Source organism: Trichechus manatus, unplaced genomic scaffold (genome assembly GCF_000243295.1).
Source record: "Trichechus manatus latirostris isolate Lorelei unplaced genomic scaffold, TriManLat1.0 scaffold00143, whole genome shotgun sequence".
In the NCBI taxonomy this organism is placed as follows: domain Eukaryota; kingdom Metazoa; phylum Chordata; class Mammalia; order Sirenia; family Trichechidae; genus Trichechus; species Trichechus manatus.
Genome location: NW_004444079.1, coordinates 4,305,230 through 4,330,020, shown reverse-complemented (window position 1 = coordinate 4,330,020; position 24,791 = coordinate 4,305,230). Strand labels below are relative to the sequence as shown.

At 50.0% G+C, this 24,791-nt stretch overlaps 1 protein-coding gene across 1 annotated transcript in view; it reads right to left on the bottom strand.

Annotated features, from left to right (window-relative positions):
- Nucleotides 1–18,311: 18,311 nt before the first annotated feature.
- DSCAML1 (DS cell adhesion molecule like 1) overlaps nucleotides 18,312–24,791 on the bottom strand; it is a 390,413-nt gene continuing 383,933 nt past the window's right edge. Inside the window, exons 28-33 of the mRNA XM_004385674.2 lie at nucleotides 24,051–24,081; nucleotides 23,748–23,866; nucleotides 23,295–23,447; nucleotides 22,467–22,661; nucleotides 21,596–21,907; nucleotides 18,312–19,350 (exon numbers count right to left, since the gene is read on the bottom strand). Of these exons, the coding sequence (XP_004385731.1) occupies nucleotides 18,875–19,350; nucleotides 21,596–21,907; nucleotides 22,467–22,661; nucleotides 23,295–23,447; nucleotides 23,748–23,866; nucleotides 24,051–24,081 (1,286 nt within the window). The 3' untranslated portion in view covers nucleotides 18,312–18,874. The remainder of the gene's footprint in view (nucleotides 19,351–21,595; nucleotides 21,908–22,466; nucleotides 22,662–23,294; nucleotides 23,448–23,747; nucleotides 23,867–24,050; nucleotides 24,082–24,791) is intronic.

Here is a 24,791-nt window from a genome sequence, read left to right as displayed (position 1 = left end):
AAACTGAGACTCAAAGAGGTTAAGTAATATGCTCCAGGGTACCCAATAAGTGAGTAATGAACTTGGGTTTGACCCAGGTCTCTGACTCGGGATTCTGCTCGTGGCCCCTTGGCTGCATGGCTTCCTCTTGTTCCTGTGGCAGGTGGCCTCCCCTGATCTCACAGCCCTGCTGGGGCATGTGAAAAGCCATAAAAAAGCAGTCATTTGAGGGAAAAAGTTTTCTCTCTTCTCCCCCTCCACCCAAATTGAAAAGTAGATTAGTTTGGAAAATAAATAAATAGAACAATTCCTGCCTTTCACCTCCAACCCCTGAAACTTTTCCTGTATTGGATTGTTTGTTTGTTTTGGGGGGAGGGCACCACCTTGTGTGTGTCAGATGAGCAGGGAGGCCACCAGGCTGAACGCCTGCCCATTTCTGAACAACTTCCTCCTACCTTGCTAGCTGGAGTTCCAGTCCTCAGCAGTGGCCCCGCCCCCCTGGAGAATAGACTGGGTTATGTGTCGGCCAGGTAAGCCTCCCACTGGGCTTTGGATGGAACTACACAGGCTGCTTGCTCCCTGTGCCTCTCTGGGCAGGTGGGACCTCTGAGGGGAACAGTCCTCCTGGGCCTGTTGCCCAGAGAGGTCAGGCCTCCAGTCCACAAGGCTGTCCCCGCCTTGCCTTGGTCTAAGGCGCCCCTCAGAAACCAAAGAAAAGTCAAGTCCATACCACTGAGGTCCCCATCGAGGCAGGGTGGGGCTTACCTGGCCTGGCTTGGTGAGGAACCTGCCCTGTGTACCTATAGGAGAAACCAGCCCCTGGTGAAACCCTGCACAGCCCCTTCCTGCTGGCCCCTCCAGCCCCTCTAGTCTGGCCTTTTTCTTTGCCATTGAGCTCTTTGTCTGCTTCATGTGTATGGCTCCATTCTTCCCCAAGTCCTGCTGAGCAACATCTGGAGTGAGAGGGACACCCTGTCGGGGAGACAGACAGGCAATTACTTAAACCTGTTATTAATTTCCCATTCATCTTATTCCTTGCCAAATGCATCCCTCTTTCCTTCCCCCACTAGATCCCTAACCAGTCCCCCCACCCCTTGACTAGCTTGAGAGCTGATGCTGGGCAAGTATTTGAGTCGATGGGGTGGGGAGCCTCTTTTGCTTATGAGATTGGCTGGGAGTATGCAGGTATAGGAGCCTAGAGCCTTGATGTCAGTAGTATTCACCCAGGAAAGGGGCAGAGGGTGTCTGCCGCCTTCCCTTTTGGGAACTGATGCTTGTCATTCTAGGGGGGCATTCCAGAGTTGATGCGGGAAGAGGTCAGATCTTGCCAGTAGAGGAAGCTTTGACTTACTAAAGAGACCCTGAGAAAGGCTGCAGCTGGCATGCTGAGAGGAAGCGGAGGCGGTGGGATGTGCTGGCGTGTGGTCTGCTGTCTGCACGTCCGCTTCCTCCAGCACGCCTTCCTCTTGCCCTTTGCCCACGCTGTCCTTTTCCTTCCCAGTGAGCAGCTCCGCCTTCTGCAGCACCCCCATTCCCAGCTCCCTGAGGCGGGCAGTGCCAACTTTCAGGGCATGATCGAGGCCAACCGAAAGTGGCTAGAACATTTCAAGAATGACCCCAAGTTGTATCCTTTTAGCTGGTTTCCAAACTCCAGTCCTTTCCTGCTGTAGAGAATGGGCTGGCTGACCTGGGCTGTGGGGCCTGCTGCATGTGCCCTGGGGGTCCAAGGAGGACTCATTCCCCGAAAGTGTTCAGCTGACCGCAGAGTTTTCCTTCACCTTGTGGCCAGACGTCCCTTCTCAGTGCCCAAGCCGACAGCCCGCTCAGGCCTGCTGCAGCTGGGCCTGGATGAGAACAACAGACTGAAGGTGTATCACTATTAAGGCCCTGAGTGATGGGTGTGGGCCAGCCTGGCCTCTCTTCCACCCAGAGCAAGTGCCTGAGGAGCTGCCTGCACTTTATTCCCTCTATAAATTATTCTCCTGTCCCCTTTGCTGCTCGGCTGACTCAGGATTGGAGGAACCACCGGGGACTGGGGGGTGAAAAGGATGGCACGGCTGGAAGCAGCAAGCCGCACCCTCTGTGACTGTGTAGCATATCTCAGGCTGAACTGTTTTGGACTTCTTCGAGCCAGCAGCTCCTGCATCAGCGTGACAACACTGATGATGTGGGCAGCTGAGGGGCAGGCTGGTGTGGGGCACCAGGGATGTGGACACCTTTAGGAAGAAGAGTGGTATTTGAGGAGTTGCCTTTGAAGGCCACAAGAATCCCTTTGGAGTCTGGTTGGTCCCTTGGAGCTGCAGGGTGCTGCTCGGGGCTCCTGCAAAGATGATGTGTTGGGTCATTAATATGCCAGGACACAGCCCCCCAGCATTCTGCACCCTGGAGCCAGGCTCCCCTGGGTCCATACCTGTTTTCTAATACCTCAGCCTCATAGAGATCAGGCCTTTTCCTTTTTTTTTTTTTTAATGCTCCGTTTCTTGAGCACTTGGTTTTGCCTGTTGATTCTCAGAATTGGGCTCCTCTGCCCCACTCCCTGCCTGAGGTTGCTGGAGGCTGAGCCCAGGAAGCTTTGTGGCATATCTTCCCTCTGCTGGCACTGTACTTTCCTCAGCCCCTCATCCACAGAGAGGTCCAAGGTCGACTCTCAGGTCTCAAGCACACAATTTCTCCAAGAAGCCAAAGAGCCACAGGAACAGCCTGGGATGCCTTCTAGGCCCCTCAGTTTTTCTCTTCCTAGACACCTGGAGTATATTCATGGGTCCTTGTTTTCATTTATCTTTTCCACTTGGCTCCTGGCACCTGGGTTGCATAAAAACAGTTCCATCTCGCCTTCCACCTGGGCCACCCTGTGCTCCCCACCCCATCCCACTGCAGCCTCTTCTCAGAGCTTGGCGACTAGGAGAGGAGGTTCACGGCAGGGTCAGCCCCTGGCCTTGGCAGTGAGGGATCTTGTACCAGTCGGCGTTGCTGCCATTTTGGCACAGCTCCCTGCAGCCCCACTTCCCATCATTGCGCTCCTTGGGGTTTGCAGAAGATGTTCTCTGACATCTGTCTCATTGTTTAAATAAAATGCCCCCATTTTTCTTGTCTTTAAAACTGTGGGGTTGCCCTTACCTCTCCAACACATAGTAGCCAACTCTTTCCCTCCCACCACTCATTTCCCTGCCATGGAATAAGCAACTAAGATCCAAATCGGCTTTTTTTTTTTAACCCCCTCAGATACATTTTAGGCTCCAGCCTACCACACAGAAAAGGTCCGTTTTGTTATTTGGTTCATCCTGTGTGCTTTGGAAATGGCTCACGTGTTATAACCAACTCTGGTGACAATCCTGTGTTTTCTACATCAATTAAATCGCTGCAGGTCCATTTTCTACAAGGCAGGCGTGTGACTGTGTCTCCTCCTCTTTAGAGGCCTTTGCCTCATTTCCTCCTCAGAAGAAGGGAGGAAGGAAAAAAATTAATATTCATGGAACACCTCCTAGGTCTCTGGCTTACTCATCATAAGAAACCTATGATGTAGATATTTTCACCTCTATTTTTATGGAGGAAGAAACCAAGGCTCAGAGACTTAAGTGCCTGGGGTCACAGAGAAAGTTCAGAGCCCTATCCCTGCATCGCGATACCTCCAGAACTCCTCCTGCCCAGCTGCCAGCCCCTGGGAAGTGCTGACTCTCCATCTCTCCCTTTGCATCTCCCCCCACCCCCATCTGCCAGCTGGAAACCCATAATGCTGTTTCGCAAAGGCCAGTTAGCAATTTTCCCCTATGCAGACAAGTGAAAGATAAGCCCTCGAAGCCCTGAGCTGACAAAGTTAGATGGTCTATTTCTGCTCCAGTGATGTGAGCAACCTGCATTCAGTCTTGGATTTATAGTAACCAAATCGGTAGGAGAACCAACTGAGGTGGCCATGTTTCATGGATTTGCGTAAGAAAACCAAGTTAAACACAAACCATCCAATAACCCAGCCACCTCTGTGTCCCAGTGTCCTGGCAGCTCTGATAAACAGAGGAAGAAAGAAACCTAACATTTATTGAATGCCTTCTGTGTGCCAGGTTCTATTCATGCTATCTCATGTAATCCTCTTACCCTTAGGAAGTGGTATACTTATTTCATAGATGAGCACATTTACGCTCAGAGATGTTAAGAGACTGTAGCCCAAGGTCACACAACTAATAACCCAGGATTTGAACCCAAATCCATATGTCTCTGAAAGTCAAGTCTTCTGACCGGGCTCCCCTATGTCAGCATCTCCTGTCCTGGCTCACAGAACAGTCCTGGCCAGCTTGGTCTGAAACCTTCGTCTCAGGAAGGGATGGTTTCTAGCCAGGTGACAAAAACCTTCCTGGGCCAAAGTTTGCAAAGGGTAAAGATTCCAAAATGTCCCATTGTTCTCCTTGTGGATTTTAGAATTTAACTGTGGAGACTAGAAACTTAGACCTTTGGAGCTGAAAGAGGCCTTGGGGATCACTTGTTCAGCCATTCTTCTCTTATAGTGGAACAAACGACCTACAGAGGTCACATGCTTTGCCCAGAGTTCCACAATCAGTGGACCAGCCTGGGGCTTCAGGAAAGAGTATTTTTGTAAAAAGATTTATTTTGAATCGGTCATGTTGACATGGTTCAGTATTCAAATGGTAGAGAAGTCTCTCACTCTACCCAGGAACCATCTAGTGATCCTCGAAGGTAACAAATAGTATCAGATTTTTCTGGAGATTTTATGCAAATACAAGAAAAGGCATTACTTTGATCCTCTCCACCGTCATTCCTAACATAGCATCAGATGGATTCCCAAAACTCTTGTGAGATGTTTACTGACAATTTTCTTTAAGGGAACAATGTTGGAAGTGATGGTAGACACACTCCCCACCCCCACCCCACACACAGATAAACACAAATCTCCACACAAAATAGCACTATGGGGAGTGAGGAAATAACCCTGACCTTAGGACACCCTAAGATTGGTTAAGAGCTACGGCTGCTAACCGAAAGGTCAGCAGTTCAAATCCACCAGGTGCTTCTTGGAAACCCTATGGGGCAGTTCTACTCTGTCCTGTAAGGTCGCTATGAGTCGGAATCGACTCAACGGCAGTGGGTTTGGTTTTTTGGTTTTAGGACACACCGGTTTACTTTTGACTCTTAATGCTTACCAGCTCTGTGATCTAAGCAAATCCTTTCTTGGCCCCAGTCTCCTCCCTGGTCCAAAGCTCTAAGCCTGAATCCAGACTCCATGGATGAAGTGGAGGTGGGGTGGCTGCCTCAGCTTCAGTAACTCTGAGGGGTCAGCCTTGGGGGAGGAGTTGGCCTCATACCTCCCTCCAGTGGCCTAAGATAGGGCCATGGGGTTGGGGGGATGCTGAGAGAGAATTGCTGGTCTTAGCACCAGCTTTTTGGGGGTGGTGGGGAAGTAATGGTTAAAAAAAAAAGGAGTGCCTGCTGTCACCAGTGTCCTGATGAATTGGCTAGTCCACTTGTTCCCCCTTTTCCTCTTGCCTCTCCTCCCTCCCTCCCCTGCTTCCACCATTGAGTTTGCCGTCTCCAGCAGGTATGTTCCACAGAATGCCAGGTGAAGGTCAGTTTGACGCTCAACAACAAAAGGAAAACACAGACTTACCCCTTCTTTTCCAGTTCTTTTTAGTTTGAAAACATAAGAATGCACTCTTTTTTTTCCCATTGGTGTGTCACACGGAGGCCAGCACACACATTAGCAGTGACCTTGTTTCTGCCAAATGGGTCGCTTGAAATGGGAGCCTTAACTTATTTGAGACCTATCACTGTCGTTCGGAAAGAAGAAAAGAAAGATGCTGGTGCTCCACTGTCATAAATAGCACTCCTCACATCAGTGTAGGGTTGGGAGGTTGTAGGCGTTTGTAAATATGAGTTGTGGTAATTCAGAATTTGCTAACTTTTTTTTTTTTAATCAGATGAGGAGTGGAGTAAATGGTCAGGGATTCTGCTTCAAATAGTACCTTCCTGGACAGCTTGCACACAGAGTCGAGTTCTAAACTCCATTATGGGTTAGAAAATGTATTCTATGCTGGGTTGAACCCCAAGGTCTTGTCTTTGGGGTCATCTCATTCACACTGTCCCCCGTCAAGCTTATCACCCTCATGGTGGCTGTGTGGGTGTCTGTGCTTTTAGAAGGTCTCATGGCATCTCTTCTGAGAGTGTGGGAGGCTCCGTTCTGGCCCAGCTGGGCACTCTCGTCATAGCCCTGAACCTCAGCCCACACGTCCTCCCTGGGAGGACCCACTACTGAAGGGTCCAATAGCTCCTACGTTTCCTTTCCAGGGCCCCTGAGGTTTGTGAGGCTGTTGAGAGGTTCCCAGCAATGTGATCTCTGACCCTGAAGGCTCAGGTTGGGATCCCAGAGTCCTTTGAGATGGAGTACAGGGTGATGGGGTACAGGTCTTCTGTGGAGCTGTTGGCACTGCACATCTCCAGGACTAATGAATGCAGTTTGCTTAGAGGCAAGGCTTGGGACAAGATGGCAAGGGAGGAAGGCTCCTCGATCACAGCTGATACCTCTTCTCCTTGGATGGGTCAGACCAGCTGGTTAGTTTCCTCTCTCCTTTATTTCTTCAAATGAACCCGATCACCTTCATCTCATCCATTTGTCAATTGCTTACTCCAGGCCCCGGCCTTCTAATCAGACAGAGGGGCTGGATCTGGATCACTGGAATGATTGATTCTGAGTTGGGAGAGAGCTCTACTGGCTTCATTAAGTCAGCACTAGCCCGCCGTCCTGGGAGCCACCACTGTCTCTCCAGCAGCCTCCTAACTATGCAGGGAGAGCTGCTCTGTGATGAAGTGATTTGTAGGTAGGCACTATGGAGTGGGAGGGGCCACCCTCATCTCTAGGAAGCACAGATTTTCCCCCAGCTCCCACTTTAGAAATTCCTCTAGGATGGTCACGCCTGAGGTTCACCCTTCAGCCAAAGATTAGACAGGTCTATAGGGCCAGCAATAACACACATGAGGGATGTGCTTCATAGTTCAACCATGTGTACAAGACTGATGGGCACACCAGCCCAAAAGCAAAGATGGGAAGGCAGGAAGGGGCAGGAAAACTGGATGAATGGAAACGGAACCCGGGGCAGAGAAGGGGAGTGTTGACACATCATGGGGTTGGCAACCAATGTCACAAAACAATTTGTGTATTAACTGTTTAATGAGAAACTAATTTGCTCTGTAAACTTTCACCTAAATCACAAAAAACAAACAAACAAACAAAAACAACAACAACAGCTGACCATCAAAATTCCTCTAGGATGGGAGCAGTCAGCTTTTGCTTTCCAGAGCAGAGTGGAGGGGGTTGGAGGCCTGTCTGGATCCTTCTCTTGAGAAGAAGACCTTCTTAGAGGAAGAGGGACACCTGTTCTTGGAAGGTAGGAAGCCGAGGGACAATTTGGTGAGTCCTTCTCTCAAGGTTAAAAGCAGAGAGGGTATGACTCAAACAAGGGCTTCCAGTTACCATTCTTCCACTTCCCCCTCCCTGTGCCTCAATTTTCTCATCATAAATTGGCTGTGAGGATTAAAAAAATTAATCCATGTAAAGTCCTCAGAACAGAGCTCAGCACGTAGTAAGGACTCAGTTGTTGTTAGCTGCTGTTGTTGTCAATTCTGACTCATGGTGACCCCATGTGTACAGAGTAGAACTGCTCCATAGGGATTTCAAGGCTGTGACCTTCAGGAGCAGATCGTCAGGCCTGTCTTTCAAGGCGTCTCTAGGTAAGTTTGAAGCACCGATCTTTTGGCTAGTAGTCGAGCACTTAACTGCACCAATCAGGGACTCCTAAGGACTCAATAAATGTTAGCTACTGTTACTATCATTACTCCGGAGATTCTGCAACTTCTGTGATTACTTCTGTGGCTTCCCCATGATTAACAACAACACTCTTGGACAACAAAGAGAAAAACATGGCAAGGAAGGGATTTGCTGGGGAGGCATTGACCTTCATAGCCAGTCATGTGTGAAGGAGAACCCCAAGGAATCATGCGAGCGGGACCTCGGAAGAGAAAGGAGAGCAAGCACAGGCCTTGGGGCTGGCAGGTAGGCAAGCAGGAGGCAGAGGAGAGGAGAGGAGAGGTGTCTGGCTGGAGAGGGCACCTGGGTTAGAATGGAAGACCTGCTCCCAGAGTTTCCCACAAGGAGCCAGCGCCTACCAACTGCATGGACTGGTGACCAGTCCTAGTGACCAGTCCATCTGTAGGACTGGAAAGGGGCAAAGGTGGGGGGAGATAGGCTTTTTTTGAGTACCTATTATGTTAGGCTGAGTCTGAGACCAAAGTATGGCTCCAAGGCTCAATATTATGCTGCCTACAAAAGACCTGGGTTCAAATTCAGTCTTCCATTTACTAGTGGGGCATCTTTTGGAAATGATTCATCTCTCTAGGCTTAGTTTCCTCATTTGTATAATGGGCCTGAAAATACCTCACACTACTGAAAGAATTAGTGAAATAACCTATGTCAGGCACCCTGGGTGAAGTGCCCTGAATCGCCATAAACTGCAGAGTGGTATGGAAATTAAGTTATTTTCCAGTGTCTGCTTGAATACTTCTTCCAAGGACAAGGTGCTTATCACCCCGCAAGGTAGCCCATCCTGCTGTTGAATGGCTCTGAGCTCTGGCTGTTAGGGAGCCTTCTTTCTTTTTAAAATATTTTATTGTGTTTTAGGTGAAACTTTACACAGCAAATTAGGTCCCCATTTAACAATTTTTATACAGCTTGTTGCGTGACATTGGTTACATTTTTCACAATGTGTCAGTGTTCTAATTATTTCCATTCTGTTTATTGTGTTTGCATTGATCTAGCTTCTCTGCCCCTCCTTAGCTTTCATTTTTGTTTTAGAGTAAATGTTGACAGTTTGATCTCATATAGTTGATTGTTTAAGGGAGCACACTACTCATGGGTGATATTATTTATTTTGTAAGCTAATCTGTTATTTGGATGAATGGTGGCCACCGAGAGTAGCTTCAGTTCCAAGTTCAAAGGGTATCTTAGGGCAATAGTCTCAGGGGTTCTTCTAGTCTCTATTGGTCTACTAAGTCTGTCCTTTTTTTTAAGAATTTGAGTTTTGTGCTACATTTTTCTCCCTTTCTATCTGGGACCTTCTATTGTGTCCCTGGTCAAAACGATCATTAGTGGTAGCTGGGCACCATCTAATTCTTCTGGTCTCAGGCTAGATGAGGCCGTGTTTCATGGGGGCTATTAGTCCTGTGGACAAGTTTCTTTTCTGAGTCTTTGGTTCCTTCATTCTGTTTTATTCCAGACAAGCAGAGACCAATAGTTGTATCTTAGATGGCTGCTGGAGGCCTTCTCTCTTAGTTTTGCTAAATGCAAAAAATGCACCCTCCTGTGAAACAGGGTGATCACTGACACCCTCTCCTTCCCCTTCACCCCTCTCAAAAGCACACACAGGAGTTACAGCATAGTACACATATTTTCACAGGGCCTGTCGATGATAATAGCCTCTATTTACATCATGAACAAGCCCTGGTGGCACGGGTTAAGTGTTCAGCTGCAAACCGAAAGGTTAGTGGTTCGAAACCACCAGGAGCTCCGTGGGAGAAAGATGTGGCAGTCAGTCTGCTTCTGTAAAGACTGGAAACCCTGTGGTGCAGTTTGCCCCTGTCCTACAGGGTCACTCACTGTAAGTCGGAACTGACTCAACAGCAGTGGGTTTTTTTGGTTTTATTTACATATCATGAGCCAGTGCTATGGTACCTACATTGAATCCTGAGGTAGGCAATACTAACTCCATTTTACCAGACTGGAAAAAACAAAACAAAAACAAGACTTGGAAAGGTTAAGCTAGTAGGTGGCAGAATCAGAATCCAAACCTGGATCAGAATAAGTCATCCTGACTTCCAGGTTTGGTTGTGCATGTTGGCACTTGTGGGTACCAATGTGTATACCCTGATGACTATGTACCTGCCCTGTTGGCACTAGGAATGGAGGGCGAGTGGGAAGGTGCTGAGGCTGGAGATTCAGAACAGCTTTTCCTGTGAAGAAGGGGAAAGCCTTCTGGTCTACCCTTTCTTCTTTCTCCTACTGCCCCTGCTACTTGCAGAGGCCAGCAGAACCTCTGAAGGAAGGAAGGCTGGCGTTTGTGCATTGAAATGGATAACACATCTCTTTCCTCAGCCCATTTCCTTTAGAAAGCTGCCAGGCTCCAGGGCCACAACAGCATCCACTCAGCTGCAGCCAGGAGAGGTTGGGGGTGCATGCCTGGGTGCTCCCCTGCAGCCTCAGGCCCCTGATTTCCTGGAGAGGTGCTTCTCTCCACCCTTCGGGAATCTCTTCCTGGGGATTTTAGGCCCCAGTCGAGGGAGGCAGCTGAGGGTTGAGGGCAGAGTCACACAGACCCACCCTGAAGCCCTGAATCTGCCACTTGTCACCTCTGTGCTCTGGACAGGTGACTGTCACCCTGTGCCCTTAGCACCTGGAAGATTTTCCTCCTCAGTCAAGCCTGTCTAATTCCCTCTCTCTCTGGAATGGTGAGCCCTAGGCTTCTGCTGTCCAGGCACCCTGGTGTCCCTGCAGCCTACAACAACCCACTGCCTCCTACAACAAAGCCCTGTGCAGCTCATAGGCTGCTCCTCTCTGCTTGGCTCCAGGATAATCCGGCAGTCTTTCGGGGACAGCCGAGCAGTGATGACTCCCACGCCGAAATCCACAGGGAGAGGTGGGCGGGCAAGAGTGGGGGAGCTCTGATGTGCCGCCCCCCAGGAGAGGCCAAGCTCTCATCTAGTCTCTTGTTCCTCTTGGAGGGGTCTCCAGCATTGAGAGGCTTGGAGCCCAGGGTGGCTGGGTAGAGTCAGAGGCTTTAGAAACGCTGAGGTGGAGGGAGGCTGCCAGGCTCTCGCAAAGACCACTGGGGCCCGATACTAATGGTCCGTCCCCATGTGCGCTCTGGGGACTCCAGTGAGATGCTCCACTGGCCCTGCAGTGGCTGCTGGTGGCTGCTCGGAGTTCTCATGTAGAGCCCTCTCTGTCACACGTGTCCAGGAGGCACTGGTGGCTGCAGAGAGCCTGCACTGCTCCCTGGCCTAGGCCCAGGGACTCAGGGCCATGACCTGCCTGGGGAAGGGTCCAAAATCAAGAGAAAAAGAATGACACCAACAGCAGCAGGAGGGCTTTAGAGAGGATGTGGGTGAGGCCTCCTGTGGGGGAAGTGAAGGCATTAGCATGGGGTGGGGAGGTGGGAGGTTAACCCCACATAGGCCCCTCTTTTTGGGTGACTCCAGTTTAGAAGCAGGGGGCCAAGGGCCAGCTCTTGGTTGCCACTGGTGATTGTGAATTTAGGGATATGTCAGGATCTTCTGGGCCTTCAGAGCTTTCTTCCTTGGAGATAGATGCTGTAAGGGTTTGCTTTGTTGTTGTTAGGTGTTGTCGAATCCGTTCCAACTCAGCGACCCAGCGTACAATAGAGCAAAACACTGCCCAGTCCTGTGCCATCCTCATGATTGTTGTTATGCTTCAGCCCGTTATTGCAGCTACTGTGTCAGTCCATCTCGTTGAGGGTCTTCCTCTTTTTCACTGACCCTCTACTTTACCAAGCGTAATGTCCTTCTCCAGGGACTGGTCCTTCCTGATAACATGTCCAAAGTATGCAAGACGAAGTCTTGCCATCCTTGCTTCTAAGGAGCATTCGGGCTGTACTTCTTCCAAGACAGATTTGTTCGTTCTTCTGGCAGTCCGTGGTGTGTTCAATATTCTTCACCAACACCATAATTCAAAGGCATCAATTCTTCTTCGGTCTTCTTTATTCATTGCCCAGCTTTTGCATGCATATGAAGCGATTAAAAACACCATGGCTGGGGTCGGGCACACCTTAGTCTTTAAAGTGACATCTTTGCTTTGCTGGAGACCTTCATTTCCCACCTGCTCCCCTGGATGCAAGCACCAGATCAAATTCTGGCTTCTCTGAGACCTGGCCCTCTGATCTGATGGTCATTATCTTGCCTTGCTCTCACTTCCAGTTAAAAGCATTTTTACTCACATTATGGCCTTTCAGTCTCATCAACCTGGCAATGCAGCGATTATTTTCCCATTTCACAGAAGAGAAAATTGAGGCCTATGGAGGTGAAGCTGCTTTCCCAGGGTCATACTGCTGATAAATGAACATGAGGATTTGAGTCCACATTCCCTGCTTTTTGCATCATGATACTTAGCATGGTGCCTGCCACATGGTAGGTACTCAGCCAATGCTACCTTCCAGGCATCCCCTGGGTTCCTGTAAAGGGTCCCAAGAAGGCTGATGGAACCTGGCTTTGGAGTTCAAACCCTGGCTGTACCTCTCACCAAGCCAGTGACCTTGTGCAAGTCACCAGACTTTGCCTTTTGTCTGAGCCTATAAAATGCAGATAATAATACCTCTTTAGGGCAAACATCACGAACACATATTTTTTCCATCCTTAGCTCCTTACCACCAATCACCACCTTTTTCTCCCTACCTCCCCTGTTTCCTCCTCCCCCAGCCCAACCACTGCTATTTTGTAATGCAAAAACAGGCGGAAGGAGAGGGCAAGGGGACATTTTCCAAGAGGAGAGGAGGGTAGAGCTGAGAAGGGCTGGAAAGGAGGGGCAGGAGTGTTGGGCAATGCTGGAGGCCGAGGCCCTGGTAGAGCTGCAGGGCGTGAGGACTTGGACAGGAGAGGAGGGTGTAAATGGATATTACTTTCAACTGTTTATTTGGATCCCCTTCGAGGTCACAAAGCTAATGATAAGTTACTTTCTTTTCATTTGTGGACTGAGGTTTTTTGACCAGCACCATTATGAGACAGAACCACGTGGGATTTTGTGTCCATAGGAGTTACACTTTCTTACAAGGTAGTTGTAAAGATAGGAGAGTATCCATGTTAAGTGGTTAGAGTGCTTAACACACAGTAGACTTGTAATAAATGGCAGCAGTTATTATTCTAGTGTTTTCTTTTACTTTGGGCCACTATGCTGAGAGAATCAATATTTCATGGAAGTTCAGACTCACTGATCTTCCTTCACTTCCTGCTCATTTCTCCCACTATTTGTCCTTCATCCATCTATCTAACATTTATCATGCTGCTGTGAAGTCAGGCACAGTCCTTGGTGTAACAGGGAATGAATAAAACAGTTCCCCTGCCCTTGGGGAGCTTATCAGCTAAGAACGATGTCTGTCATGTTGGGGAGGAAAGAGACTTACTTGTTCTATGTGGCCCCCAGAAGTGGTACTAAGCCTTTTGGCTGGAAGTCAGAGGAGGCGGAGCAAATTAAGTGTAAGGGAGACTTTCCTAGCCGAGCTGTCCAAAGGTGAAATGGGCTGGCTTGGGAAGTGACGAGCTCTTCATCAGAAGGTATTCATATGAAGGCAACACGACCCTTGATGATTGCTGAAGGGATTCAAGATTTGGATGGAAGCCTGGACTAGGTGGCCTTTAAGGCCTCTTTGAGTCACGAGATCATCTGACCTCTAGAGATGCTAAAACCAAAACTGAATCCCCTCCAGGGTAACATACAACTGGAAGCTGTTCTCTTTTCTGACTGAGAGCATTGCTGCCACTTCGCAGAAGAAAGTGTGGACTCTGGGAGGAAGGAGAACCTGGTCCTCCCATCCTCTCCTACAGACACACAGATGCCCTCCTCCTCTCTGAGCTCATCGGATGCTGTTCCCCACCCTTTTGCCTGCGTAGGAACCCAAGATGTGGAAGCAGGGGAGATGGCATGGGGGGAAGGAGTCATGGCCTGGGTGATAGGGAGAGGATTTCCGTGGTGAGCCAGGTTCCCCCTCATCTCCCGCATGAGTCGATGCTAGCTGTTGTAAAAATTAAACCCCCAAATCACAGTGGCTTAGTACATTAAAAGTTTATTTCTTGCTGTCACAAAATCTCGTTGGCATTGGTGGGGGCAGAGGGGCCTCTGTTCTGCATAGATGTATAGGAACTTAGGTGGACAGAGACTTTCATCTTTAATAAGTGACTTCCAAGCTCACCTTGGATGTTGTTGTGTAGTTGGAGAGAGGAGTGTGGCTAGGGAGGTTTGATGAAGTAGCTGCATCTCTTCTGCCACATTCCACTGGTCAGAACTCAGTCGCATGGCCCCATCTAAAAGTAAGGGGGTCTGAGAACTGTGGCCACTGGCTGGGCTGCCACTTCCCAGCAACAACTCTGCTCTGTGGAGGGGGACCACGAGGCTTTGTTTGGTGGCAGCTAGCCACCCCAGACACATCCCCCCTCCCAGGCTTCCCTCCTTAGGCCTCTGCCAATTTGCATACACATCAGACAGTGAGCCCCATGAGGCTTTTTTACACAGTAAAAAACAGGTCACAGACGTGTTAACGGGCATTTGGTGAGTGAACAAGTGCTTGGGTATCATCTTGCTTGTTCAATATACAGATGCCTGGGCTGCATGCCCACAGATTGTGATACGGTTGGGCTTGGTGAGATCTAGGCTTTTGTATTGTTCAACAGGTTCCTTGGGTGAATCTGATGTGCAGCCAAGTTTGAGAACAACTAGTTTAACTCTGGCTGTTGGCAGAAGAGGGAGAGCAGGGGTGGTCCCTCTGAAGGCCTTTGGGAGGAGGGATTCACAAACTTTAACATGCACATGAACTTCCTGAGGATCTTGCTAATGCAGATTCTGATTCAGTAGTTCTGGGGTCAGGCCTGAGGTTTTGCATTTCTCACATGCTCCTAGGAGATGCTAATGCTGCTGGTCCGTGGACCACACTTTGAGTATCAAAGCTATAGAAGGACAACGTGGAGATCTGAAGAGGTGCAAGAAAATGTTTAGAATGACTTCTCCAGATACATAGACCAGTTGGGGTTAAGTGAGAAGGAGCAGGAGTTAAGCTGATTTGTGAATTAGCTTCTGGTTACAGTTCAAACAGGCAAGTTTGTGCTTTAGCTAAAGAACACATCAAAGTTAGGAATTATTACCAAATAAAATTGTGTATTTCACGTAAGTCTGTTTGAATTTCTCAGATCTTATGTTTTATATTAAGGGGCCCTGTTCAGTTTAACACAAGTTAAATGGGCTAATGTTTAGTTTTTCTGTTGCCTCTCCAAGTCCTTCTTACCCTACACAGTCCACCTCAGGTCCCAGGCCTTCCACAATAGTCCTGCAGGGTTGAATCCCTCCCCTCCTCCAACTGCCCCTCACCAGAAGAAAGTACATTCCCATCCCATTGCTATCCAGTCGATTTCGACGCATAGAGGCACTATACGACAGAGTAAAATGGCCCCATAGGGTTTCCAAGGAGTGGCTGTTGGGTTCAAACTGTTGACCTTTTGGTTAGCAGCCAAGCTGTTAGCCACTGTGCTACTGGGGCTCTAGAAAGTACATTAAGGCTCCCCATTCCAGCCAGCCCAGCACTTTGAGATCACCAGCCTGAATTTTTTGCTAACAATTCCACATTGGTGTCCTGCTGGTAAATCCAGCTTGCTCACCTGGTCCTGGTGGACTCTCACCTTGCAGCATCCTTGGAGCAGAACTAAACTCAGCTTCTGAACAGCGACACATTGGGTAGTATGGTTCAGTGGTTAAGGAATCAGACACCCTTGAGTTTGAATCTCATCTCCATCTCTTCCTGCTCCTCTAATCTTGGATAAATTATTTAACTCCTCAGATCTCCAGCTTTCTCACCTGTCAAATGGTAATCACGATCCCTCCCTCCCAAAGCTACAACGAGGGGTACATAGCCAGTGCAGGGAAAGCGTTTAGCCCAGTACCTGACACATAGTATAAACCAGTTGTCACTGAGTCAACTCTGACTCATGGCGATCCCATATGTGTCAGAGTAGAACTGTGCTCCACAGGGTTTTTAATGGCTGAGTTTTTGGAAGTAGATCTCCAGGCCTTTCTTCCCAGGTGTCTCTGGTGGATTCAAACCTCCAACCGTTCGGTTAGCAGTGGAGTGCATTAACTGTTTGCATTACCCAGGGACACTGACACACAGTATTGGGCTCCGTAATGTGGTTCCTTTTGCAGCCTTTTAGGTGGGCACCTCCATCTTTGCCCACTCTGGGCTCTGGGGAGTTGTTCGTTCCCCTGTGCTGGTCAAGCTGCCCTCGTTAGAGGGCTTGGGTCTGATTTATGTTTTCCCAGTGCCCAGCATGCTGGGGGTGGGTGCGGCACTCTAAGTCAAGTTCTAGGAAGAATTCCCAGGTTTCATCATTGTGCTTGCAGTTTGGGAGATGACCTGCAGATGGCACACACAGCCCTGGGAGGCGTCCCTTCCTCCTAGGGATGGAGTGAAACTGGACTGTCACCAGGTGTGTGGAATGCAGGGCCTTCGTTCTCACTGATGCCATTAGCTGGTTCTTGCGGCTGGGTCATGGGGTGGGGGGTGGGGGCTGAGGTGGGGATTTTCCCAAGGGCCTAGGAATCACCGAGGTGTATGTAATTTCTTCCCACTCCCCTCTTGTGGCATCGACTCTCCTACCTTGCAGTGCGGTTTTCCTGAGAGCAAGCGCTTCTGTGTCCCCGTACACGCTAGGTGCTCAGGGAATGTTTGTGGAGTAAGTTGCTTCCTGGAAGGTGCTTCTGTTAAGGGCCATGTATTCCAGGTAGGGCCTGACCAAGGCCCAGATCGACAGGTACAATCTACCTGCATCCTGCACAAACTCCTCCCTCCTTCCCCCGGCCCTTCGGTCACCATCCCAGCTCCTCTTCTCAACTTTGGGGTGACAGCGGGTCCCAGACTTACCTTCCTTCTAGATTCCCGATCCACAACTCAGCCTCAACTTGGGGTACTGAGTTTTGCATTTCTTGGATACACTTCCTTTCCACCCAGGGGTCCTGGCCACGGTGGAGGGAGGGCTCTTTCCCCCTCCTCCAGACCATGCACTCCATGTCCCTAGTCTCCTGGCCTGGGTCTTCCCCTCTCCTCTGCCTATCCACACCCTTCATGACCTTGGAGGTCCAACCCCCATGCTGCCTCCCTCTTGATGCTGCAGTCAGAAGGGGCTCCTCTGCACACCCACAGCACCCCGCCTGCATCTCCCTGTAGACATGGTTCTTCCTACCTGGCAATATTGTTGCCAGCTCCTCGGAAACCAGGTGAGGCACCCGGCGTGCCTGCTGGCCTGATTCTCTTTGGCTGAGCTCCATTCCCTCCCTCCAGGAGCCCTTTTCAACTCTGACTTCTGAGGACCCCTCTCTGTCTCCCTCTGACCCCACCTTGCCTCAATAATCAGCTCAGGGCTTCAGGCTCTGTCCCAATCCCTGAGGTATATAATCTCTCCTCCCCCCAACCCCCAACTTATAGGCACCTCTTATATAACTTAGGAGTCCCTGGGTGGTGCAAATGATTAAGCACTCAGCTGCTAACTGAAAGGTTGGTGGTTTGAACCTACCCAGAGGCAACTCGGAAGAAAGGCCTGGTGATCTACTTCTGAAAAATCAGCCACTGAAAACGCTATGGAGCACAGTTCTACTCTGATACATGTGGGGTTGCTATAAATTGGAATCGATTTGATGACAACTTTTTATTTTTGAATATAACCTCCCTGCTTCCTAGTGGTTTCATGTAGCTTTTTCCTCCGGCTACACTGTCATTTCCCGGAGGACAGGAGCCAGTAGACCCCCATGCCCCATATCAGGCTCCCCAGAGCTCTCACAAGGTGACCTTATTTCATCCTCTACAAGCTTTCCTCAATTTATAGATTTATACTGGCTCGGAGGGGTGTAGTAGCTTGCTCAAAGCCACAGAGCTGGTCCTCCCTCAGGGCCCAGCACCGATCTGAGAACTAAACAGTTGTTCAACGGATACACCCTGACTAATTGAAAGTCTTTCTTAAAGTTCCTGGACAGAGTGGGAGAAAAATGTAGAACAAAATTCAGATTCATAAAAAAGACACTGGTGGAACCCCCGAGACTAGGGCCCTTAGACACCCTTCAAATGTGGAACTGAACCCACTCCCGGAGATCAACTTTCAGCCAAACAATAGACAGGCCTACAGAGTGAACAATAACATCCGTGAGGAACATGCTCCTTGGAACAGTGAACCAAATGAGACCAAAGGGCAGCATTTGCCCAAAAACAAAGTTCAGAAGGCAGGAAGCGGCCGGAAAGATGGGTGAACGGACACAGGGAACCCAGGGAGGAAGGGGGTAGAGTGCTGTCACATTGAGGGGATGGCAACAAATGTCACAAAACAAAATGTGTATAAGTTGTTGAATGGGAAAGTAATTTGTTCGGTAAACTTTCACTCAAACCACAATAAAATGTTCAAAGAAAAAAAAGCTTTAAGTGCTGAGCCAAAAGCCTCTCCATGTGAGACAGACCGCCTGGTGTAGGGGTCTCTCCTCCCTCCCCACTGGCCTCTTGCCAGATGGGAAAAAAGCCACCACATAGAAACATAACCTTTATTGCACACGGCGCTGGGTCTTTTTTCATAGAAAAAGGTATTAACACATAAGCATCTGCAAATTGAAGCAACTCCCGGTTTTCTTGGAACAGTAAAATCGCATGCAGTGTCTCTGAGTTGGGATTTTGGTCTTTGTCAAAACCGCCTAGATTGGAGGGTGAGGGGGGAGCAGGAGGGACAAATTGCTGAGTCCTTGTGCCTCTTTCTCAAAATAAGGTGAGAGAAATATATAGATATATAGCTTGTTGATGTGTTCCTACCACTCTATATATGTATATATATCTCCACACATATTTTGTGGGGTGGGGGTTTGACTTGCACTGTCAAATTCTTTGTGCCCTGGCTTCATGGAGAAGAAGAAAATAGTTTCATTTGTACAAAAGAGTTCTATGTACAAGCGTTCATGACTTGGGCGGGGGGCCTCTTTTTGTTGTTGGTTTGTTTTTGTCAGTTTGATATAAATAATGCAGGAACACAGCCAAATTGGTGTGTGAGGGCTAGAGGTGCAGACAGGTCCAAGCATAGGGGTGCTCCTCCTTCTGCGCCGCTACACCAGGGTGTAGGATTTGGAGTAGGCCCCGGCCCCCTGCTTCTGAGACCTTCCTACCCCTGACGTGCTCATCTCAAGAAGTGAGTCTCTAGAACCCCCCATTTTGGTGTGTGGGCCCCCGGCCCGCGGAGGCTCAGTGCTGGGGGCCGGAGGGGCAGCGCTGGGGGCAGTGGGGGGCTCGGCGGGGGTGGGGCCGGGTGCTGGGGGGGCCGTGCCGGCTGGGGGTGCTGGCATGGCCAGAGTCCTCTGAGGTAAGGTGGCTGTGGAGGCGGCAGCGGGGGCCCCTGGGTGCGGAAGGCCCAAGGGCTTGCTGGCAGGGTCCAGGGTCAGGTGGCGAGCCTGGGGGTGGTAGGTTCGAGCCAGGTTCCGGCTGGAGGCCTCTCGGGGCGGGACCACTGGGCAGGGCTCACGCCCATCTGACTTTCGGAAGAAGGCGTCTGACTTGGCATACAGGGGCAGGTTGCAGTAGTCACCTGGAATCAGAAGCAGAGAACATTAGAGGCAGAGGCCTCTGGGAACCAGCTTGCCACTCCGCACCCCCCAAACCTGTCCCTGATCTGGCATAGGAGCCCCTCCACAGGATGGGCAATAGAGAGGACAGATCAGCTACGTGACCTCTCTAAACTTTAGTTTCCAAACTATCTGTGAAATAATATTGTTGCTGTTATCTGTCGTCACGTTGGTCCTGACTCATGACAACCACACGTACAATGGAATGAAATGCTATCTGGTCCTGCACCATCCTCGTGATCGGTTGTACATCGAACCCTTGTGATTCATAGGGTTTTCACTGGTGGGATTTCAGAAGTAGATCACCAGGCCTTCTTCCTAGTCTGTCTTAGTCTGGAAGCTCTGCTGAAACCTGTTCAGCATCACAGCAAAACATAAGCCTCCACTGACAGATGGGTGGTGGCTGTGCAGGGTGTGCACTGGTAGAGAATCAAACCCAAGTCTCCTGCATGGAAGGTGAGAATTCTGCCACTGAACCACCACAGCCCCCGATCTGTGAAATGGGGATAATCAGCTTTCCCCTCCTGGGTTATTGTGAGGCGTGAGTGAGGTAAATGATGTAAAATGCATTCCTACAGAAGTTGGCACATGTTGCAGTGGCTCAATAAATTGATACTTATTATTAAATGGTCACTGTGGGCTACTCAGCTGGCCTCTGTTTAGATACTTGAGGTGGCGGAGAGCTCACTACTTCTAAGACAAGGCCTTGCTGAAAGATCTGGCTTTTCTCCGAGGAGGAAAGGAATATGACCCCTGTCACCCCCACCCCCGACTGGACCTGATTCTGTCCTCTGAGGACTCACAGAGCGAGGGCTCCCTCTTTCCCATGGCGGCCTTCCAGATATCTGAAGTCAGCAACATGTCCCTATCCCTTCCCTTGCTCCCCTCTGTCCCAGGTGGGAAATATTCAACTTAGATGCAAAACAGGTGCAGCCCCTGGGTAAGTTTTACTGCCTTCTCTCTTTAGCTTTAGTGTTGGCGTTTAGCAGCCAAGGTGTGGAGAGTTTCTTAGACAACCTCCATAGGACATGTCTCTAAGACCTCCCCCTCCTGGCCCCACTGCTCTGGGAGTGCGCCCACCTGCAGAAGTGTTTCCCTCATCTGTGAACTGTACCAGGCACTTAGGGTATTTCATTGAATCCCCACAACATTAACTCCCTGGATAGGGTAATATCTGCCTGCATTTTGCAAATGGGGAAATTGAGGCTCAGAAAGATGAAGTCGTTTGCCTAAATGGACACAACTAACCCATAAAAAAAACCCATCGCTGTCAAGTTGATTCCAACTAATAGCAACCCTATAGGACAGAATTGAACTGCCCCATAGAGTTTCCAAGGAGCGCCTGGTGGATTTGAACTGCTGACCTTTTGGTTAGCAGCTGTAGCCACTTAACCACTATGCCACCAGAGTTTCCCACACAACTAAAGGGGGGTGGTATTGTCCAAGGCTGCCAGTATCCAAAGTCCTTGTACTTTCCATCACCCCAGGCTCTTCTCTAGATGACCCAGCGCTTTGCCCCCGGGGGGTTAGCAGGGCACTTGGCATGCCGGTGCCAAGCAGAACAGATGCTACACTGTTTGACACCTGGGCGTTGCATGCTGCTGGTGGCCTCCCCCGACCGTGGTTGTTCTACAGCCACCTCAAGAATCCTGTTTCAGATCAGTCCCTCAAAAACCTCTAAAAGCATAAGCTCTGACCAGGCCCTTGGAGTCAGTCAGTTCCCAGTCAGGCCAGATCATGCCCACCATGAGGTTTGGCCACTGTGGGCTGAGCTGCCAGGGTTGCTCCTTTGGCCCTGGATTAAGTTCAAACAGCACTGAGAGCAGAGGCCATCGTACTGTGCCCTTAAGGGGTCTCTGTCCATCCTGGCATAGCCTCACATGAAGGAAATGATCACTACTTAATAAGCACCTACTGTGTGCCAGGCATGTGTATCATCTCAATACCCATTACAACAATGTGAAGTATTCACTATCATTTGCATTTTACAAGTGAGAAAATTAAGACTAGAGAGGTTAAATGACTTGCCCCAGGCCACAGAGATAGAAGAGGTTGAGCCAGGATGTAAGCCTGATCTGCTTGCTCCCGAGACCTTGCTCTGCACTACCAAGGAGCCAGGCTGGGCTGGCAGTATCCAGGTGCTGTTAAGTATAGATCTAGCTGGGGCTTACATGGGGAGGGGGCAAGGGAGGTGACCTGAGAACTCACTCTTGTTGGCCCGGTGAGGGATGGGCACAGCCACATTCTTGCCCCGGTCAGCATCCTGGGGCTTGGGTGGGGAGGAGGTGAAACGGCAGATGCCGGGCTCTGAGGGTGTGCTCATGGATGTCATGCTGTCAGCGTTCTCGTTGGTGCCCGTGGTCATCTGGTCAGAGCTGCTGTCAGAGATGAAGCACTCAGTGATCTCAAACTTGGCGTGCTGCAGCTGTTCCTCCAGCTTGGCATGCTCATAGGCCCGAGCCAGCTCCTCATAGGTTGAAGAGGCACTCTCAGTGGACACCATGCTGTTCCTTCCTTTGTCTGGGGAGATGGAGGGCATGGAGGTAAGAGGGAGAGAATGGGTTATGGGGAGTCATGGTACACGTGAGACCAAACTGAGCAGTATCCCAGCCCCTAACCTAGCAGTTATCTGAAATCTTAGCCTTGGAAGGGATGGGGGCTATGGAGGGCAACAGGCTCAGAAGATCCTGCATTCCCCCTGTGAAGGTGGCAGTGGTGACAGAAGTGGGATCTTTGGCTAATGAAGGGCAGAACACCTTTCATTCTTGAAAATAAGAAACCATCCTCTGGAACACTCAGCCCTTTCTCCATCAAACTTCATATGCACCAGTTTTCTCTGACATTTTTGTGGAAAGCAAAATGAGATCCTTGACTAAGCAAAGTTGGAAAACCAAAGCTCAGGGAGGTCAAGTGTTTTTCTCAAAGCCACACAGTGAATGAGTGGCCAGCTGGAATTGAAACTGACTTGTGCTTGGACACCATGAGCTGGTGGGTAGTAACTGGAAAGAACAGAAGGAGGAGATGGATGATGGGGGAACTGGAGGAGGGTGGGCAGGATGCAGGCAGGGCCCTGGGTCACCTGTGTCTTGGGAGAGGCTGGCGCTGTAACTGTCACTTTCGGTGACAGTGACACCATGCTGGGAGCCCACGGTGCGCCAGTCAGAGGTGAGTGTGCGGGCGGGTGTTGAGGCCTGGCACTTGGTCAGGGTCCACTGGCTTGAGTACCGGTTCCGGGTGCTGTGTGCTGACTTCACATTCTTTCTGGACACCGGATCTGCACAGAGGGAAGCAACAGATAGCACCCTCCAACTGAAGGCCTTCAGGACTGAGCAGCTGGCACTTACCAGAAAGGGCAGCAGGGAAGAAGGGAGGAGGCAGAAGCAGCCACAGAAGCCCCCTGGCACTGCTGAGCATGCTGCCTTTCTTGACCACATAGCTGGCCCCAGAGGAGGAGGGCAAGAGAGTTGAGGTGTGGAGGCAGTGGGTGGTAGATATCCCCATCCTCCCCACCCATCCTATCTTTTCCTTCAGCCTGGGGAAGAATGTGACCTCCTCTCCTGCTGCCTCCTGACTGTCCACTCATTCCCCACAGTCCTTGCTGAATTCTATTCCTATGTCCAGAGTCACAGTGCTAGAGACAGATGCCCTTGGAGAGCAAGAATACCCAACCCTCTCAAAATTTATAGGTAAGGAAATAGAAGCCCAGAGAAAGAAGTTTCATGATATGCCCAAAGTCGCAGCTAATAAGTCACTGAATTAGGTCTGCAATCAAATTTCCAGACTCTAATTCCAGTGCTCTTTCCATTCTTCCATGCTGCTTTTCCTCTTTTTCTATCACCTCTTCCCTGTGCTGTGCCCAAGAGTCCCTCTGTGGGAGGAGGGTTTTCCCCACCGGGAGAAGGCATACTGGTGCCTGGCCGGATGTCAGACATGTCGATGAGGGGTCCTGTGCTCTGGATGAGGGCTGGGTGGTGCAGGGAGACACCAGTGCAGAAGCTCTGTGGATTGACAGCTTGGCTGAACTCAGCATCCGTCACAGGGATGGTGGCCTTGTCATCTCCTGGGGGAAGAAGGACAATCACTAGGAGTCCTTCCCTTTAGAAATTATCTTTACTTCCCAAATTTCTCTGTCTTTAAGCAACATTGAGGATAAAGGTCAGAACAATTATCCTCATTGGACAGAGGAGGAAACTTAGGCCTTGAGAGAAGTTGCAATAAGTGCTAATGTTGTGGAATTGTTGATAGGGCTGCTGCTAGAACTCTGGGTACTGCTGTGAGGGCTGGTGGTTGCCCTCCCTGGGTTGTGGCCAGGGGAAGCACACCCAAGGGGGGACAGGCAGCTTTTGTCACCTTCACTCACCCAGCTGCTTGATGCCCTCCTTGTCCTCGATGAGCAACTGGACCCTGGGGATGTCAATGTGTAGCCGCGGGCCCTGGGGTGGCCCCTTCACAGGGGTGTCAAAGCTTCGGTTGTTCTTGCTGTGAGAAGAAAGGCAGGAAGTGGGTGGCTCAGCAGCCAGAAGGGATTGGGTGGGAGGGATTTTCAGGACGGTGGGAACTTAGAAGCCTGTCCCCTAATCTGGGAATACAGAGGGACGCTCCTGCGCCCCTTGCAGTGGGGCGGGGAAGGGAAAGGGAGAGGAAGCAGCTATGTGACACCCACCTTATCAACATCTCCGCCAAACTCTTTGCATCTGCAAAACAGTAGAGAGAGAAGCTGGGTAAGAACCTGGGAGGATGAGAATTGGAAGAGGTGTGGGAACAAGGTGGGAGAATTCCCTAAAATGGGGCTAGGGCTGGCCTCCTGGGAAGCAGAGAGTGAGATGTGAGGACCCCAAAATAGCCCAAAACATGATGGGTCTCACTGCTCCCAATTCAGGATTTGGCTCAGGCCTGTTTTCTTTTCCTCAGATTTTAATCTAATAGGGAAGTCTTTTGCAAAGGAGAGGAGGCATAGTACGTGCTCCATCTGCTTCTTGAACTGACTCTAATTGAACAAGACACCATAGCAGGGGCTGGGACAGGCATCAGTGAAGGTCTGTCCTCAGTTATCTGTCAAGGAGAGGAGAGAGTGGAGAATGAGAGAGTGGAGGCTGCTGTCAATCGGCAGCCCCAGATGACCAAACCCCCAGGAGGCATCACTTCCTCCTCTGGGGCATCTGTCCCCAGTAAGTCCAGGAATGGATTTGGAGGGTTCCCTGCTTTGTCTGTGACAGGGCTTGAATAGGATCAGGCTCATAGGTTAGGAATTGAGGGGACAGGAGTAGCAAAGACTTGGTTAATCCATTTAAACCCTGGTAACTGACAATGATCTGTCAGAGTGAATTTTGATAGCTGCATACAACCATCTAAACATCCACCCACCCATCCATCCAACAATCCACCCATCCAACCATCCATCCAC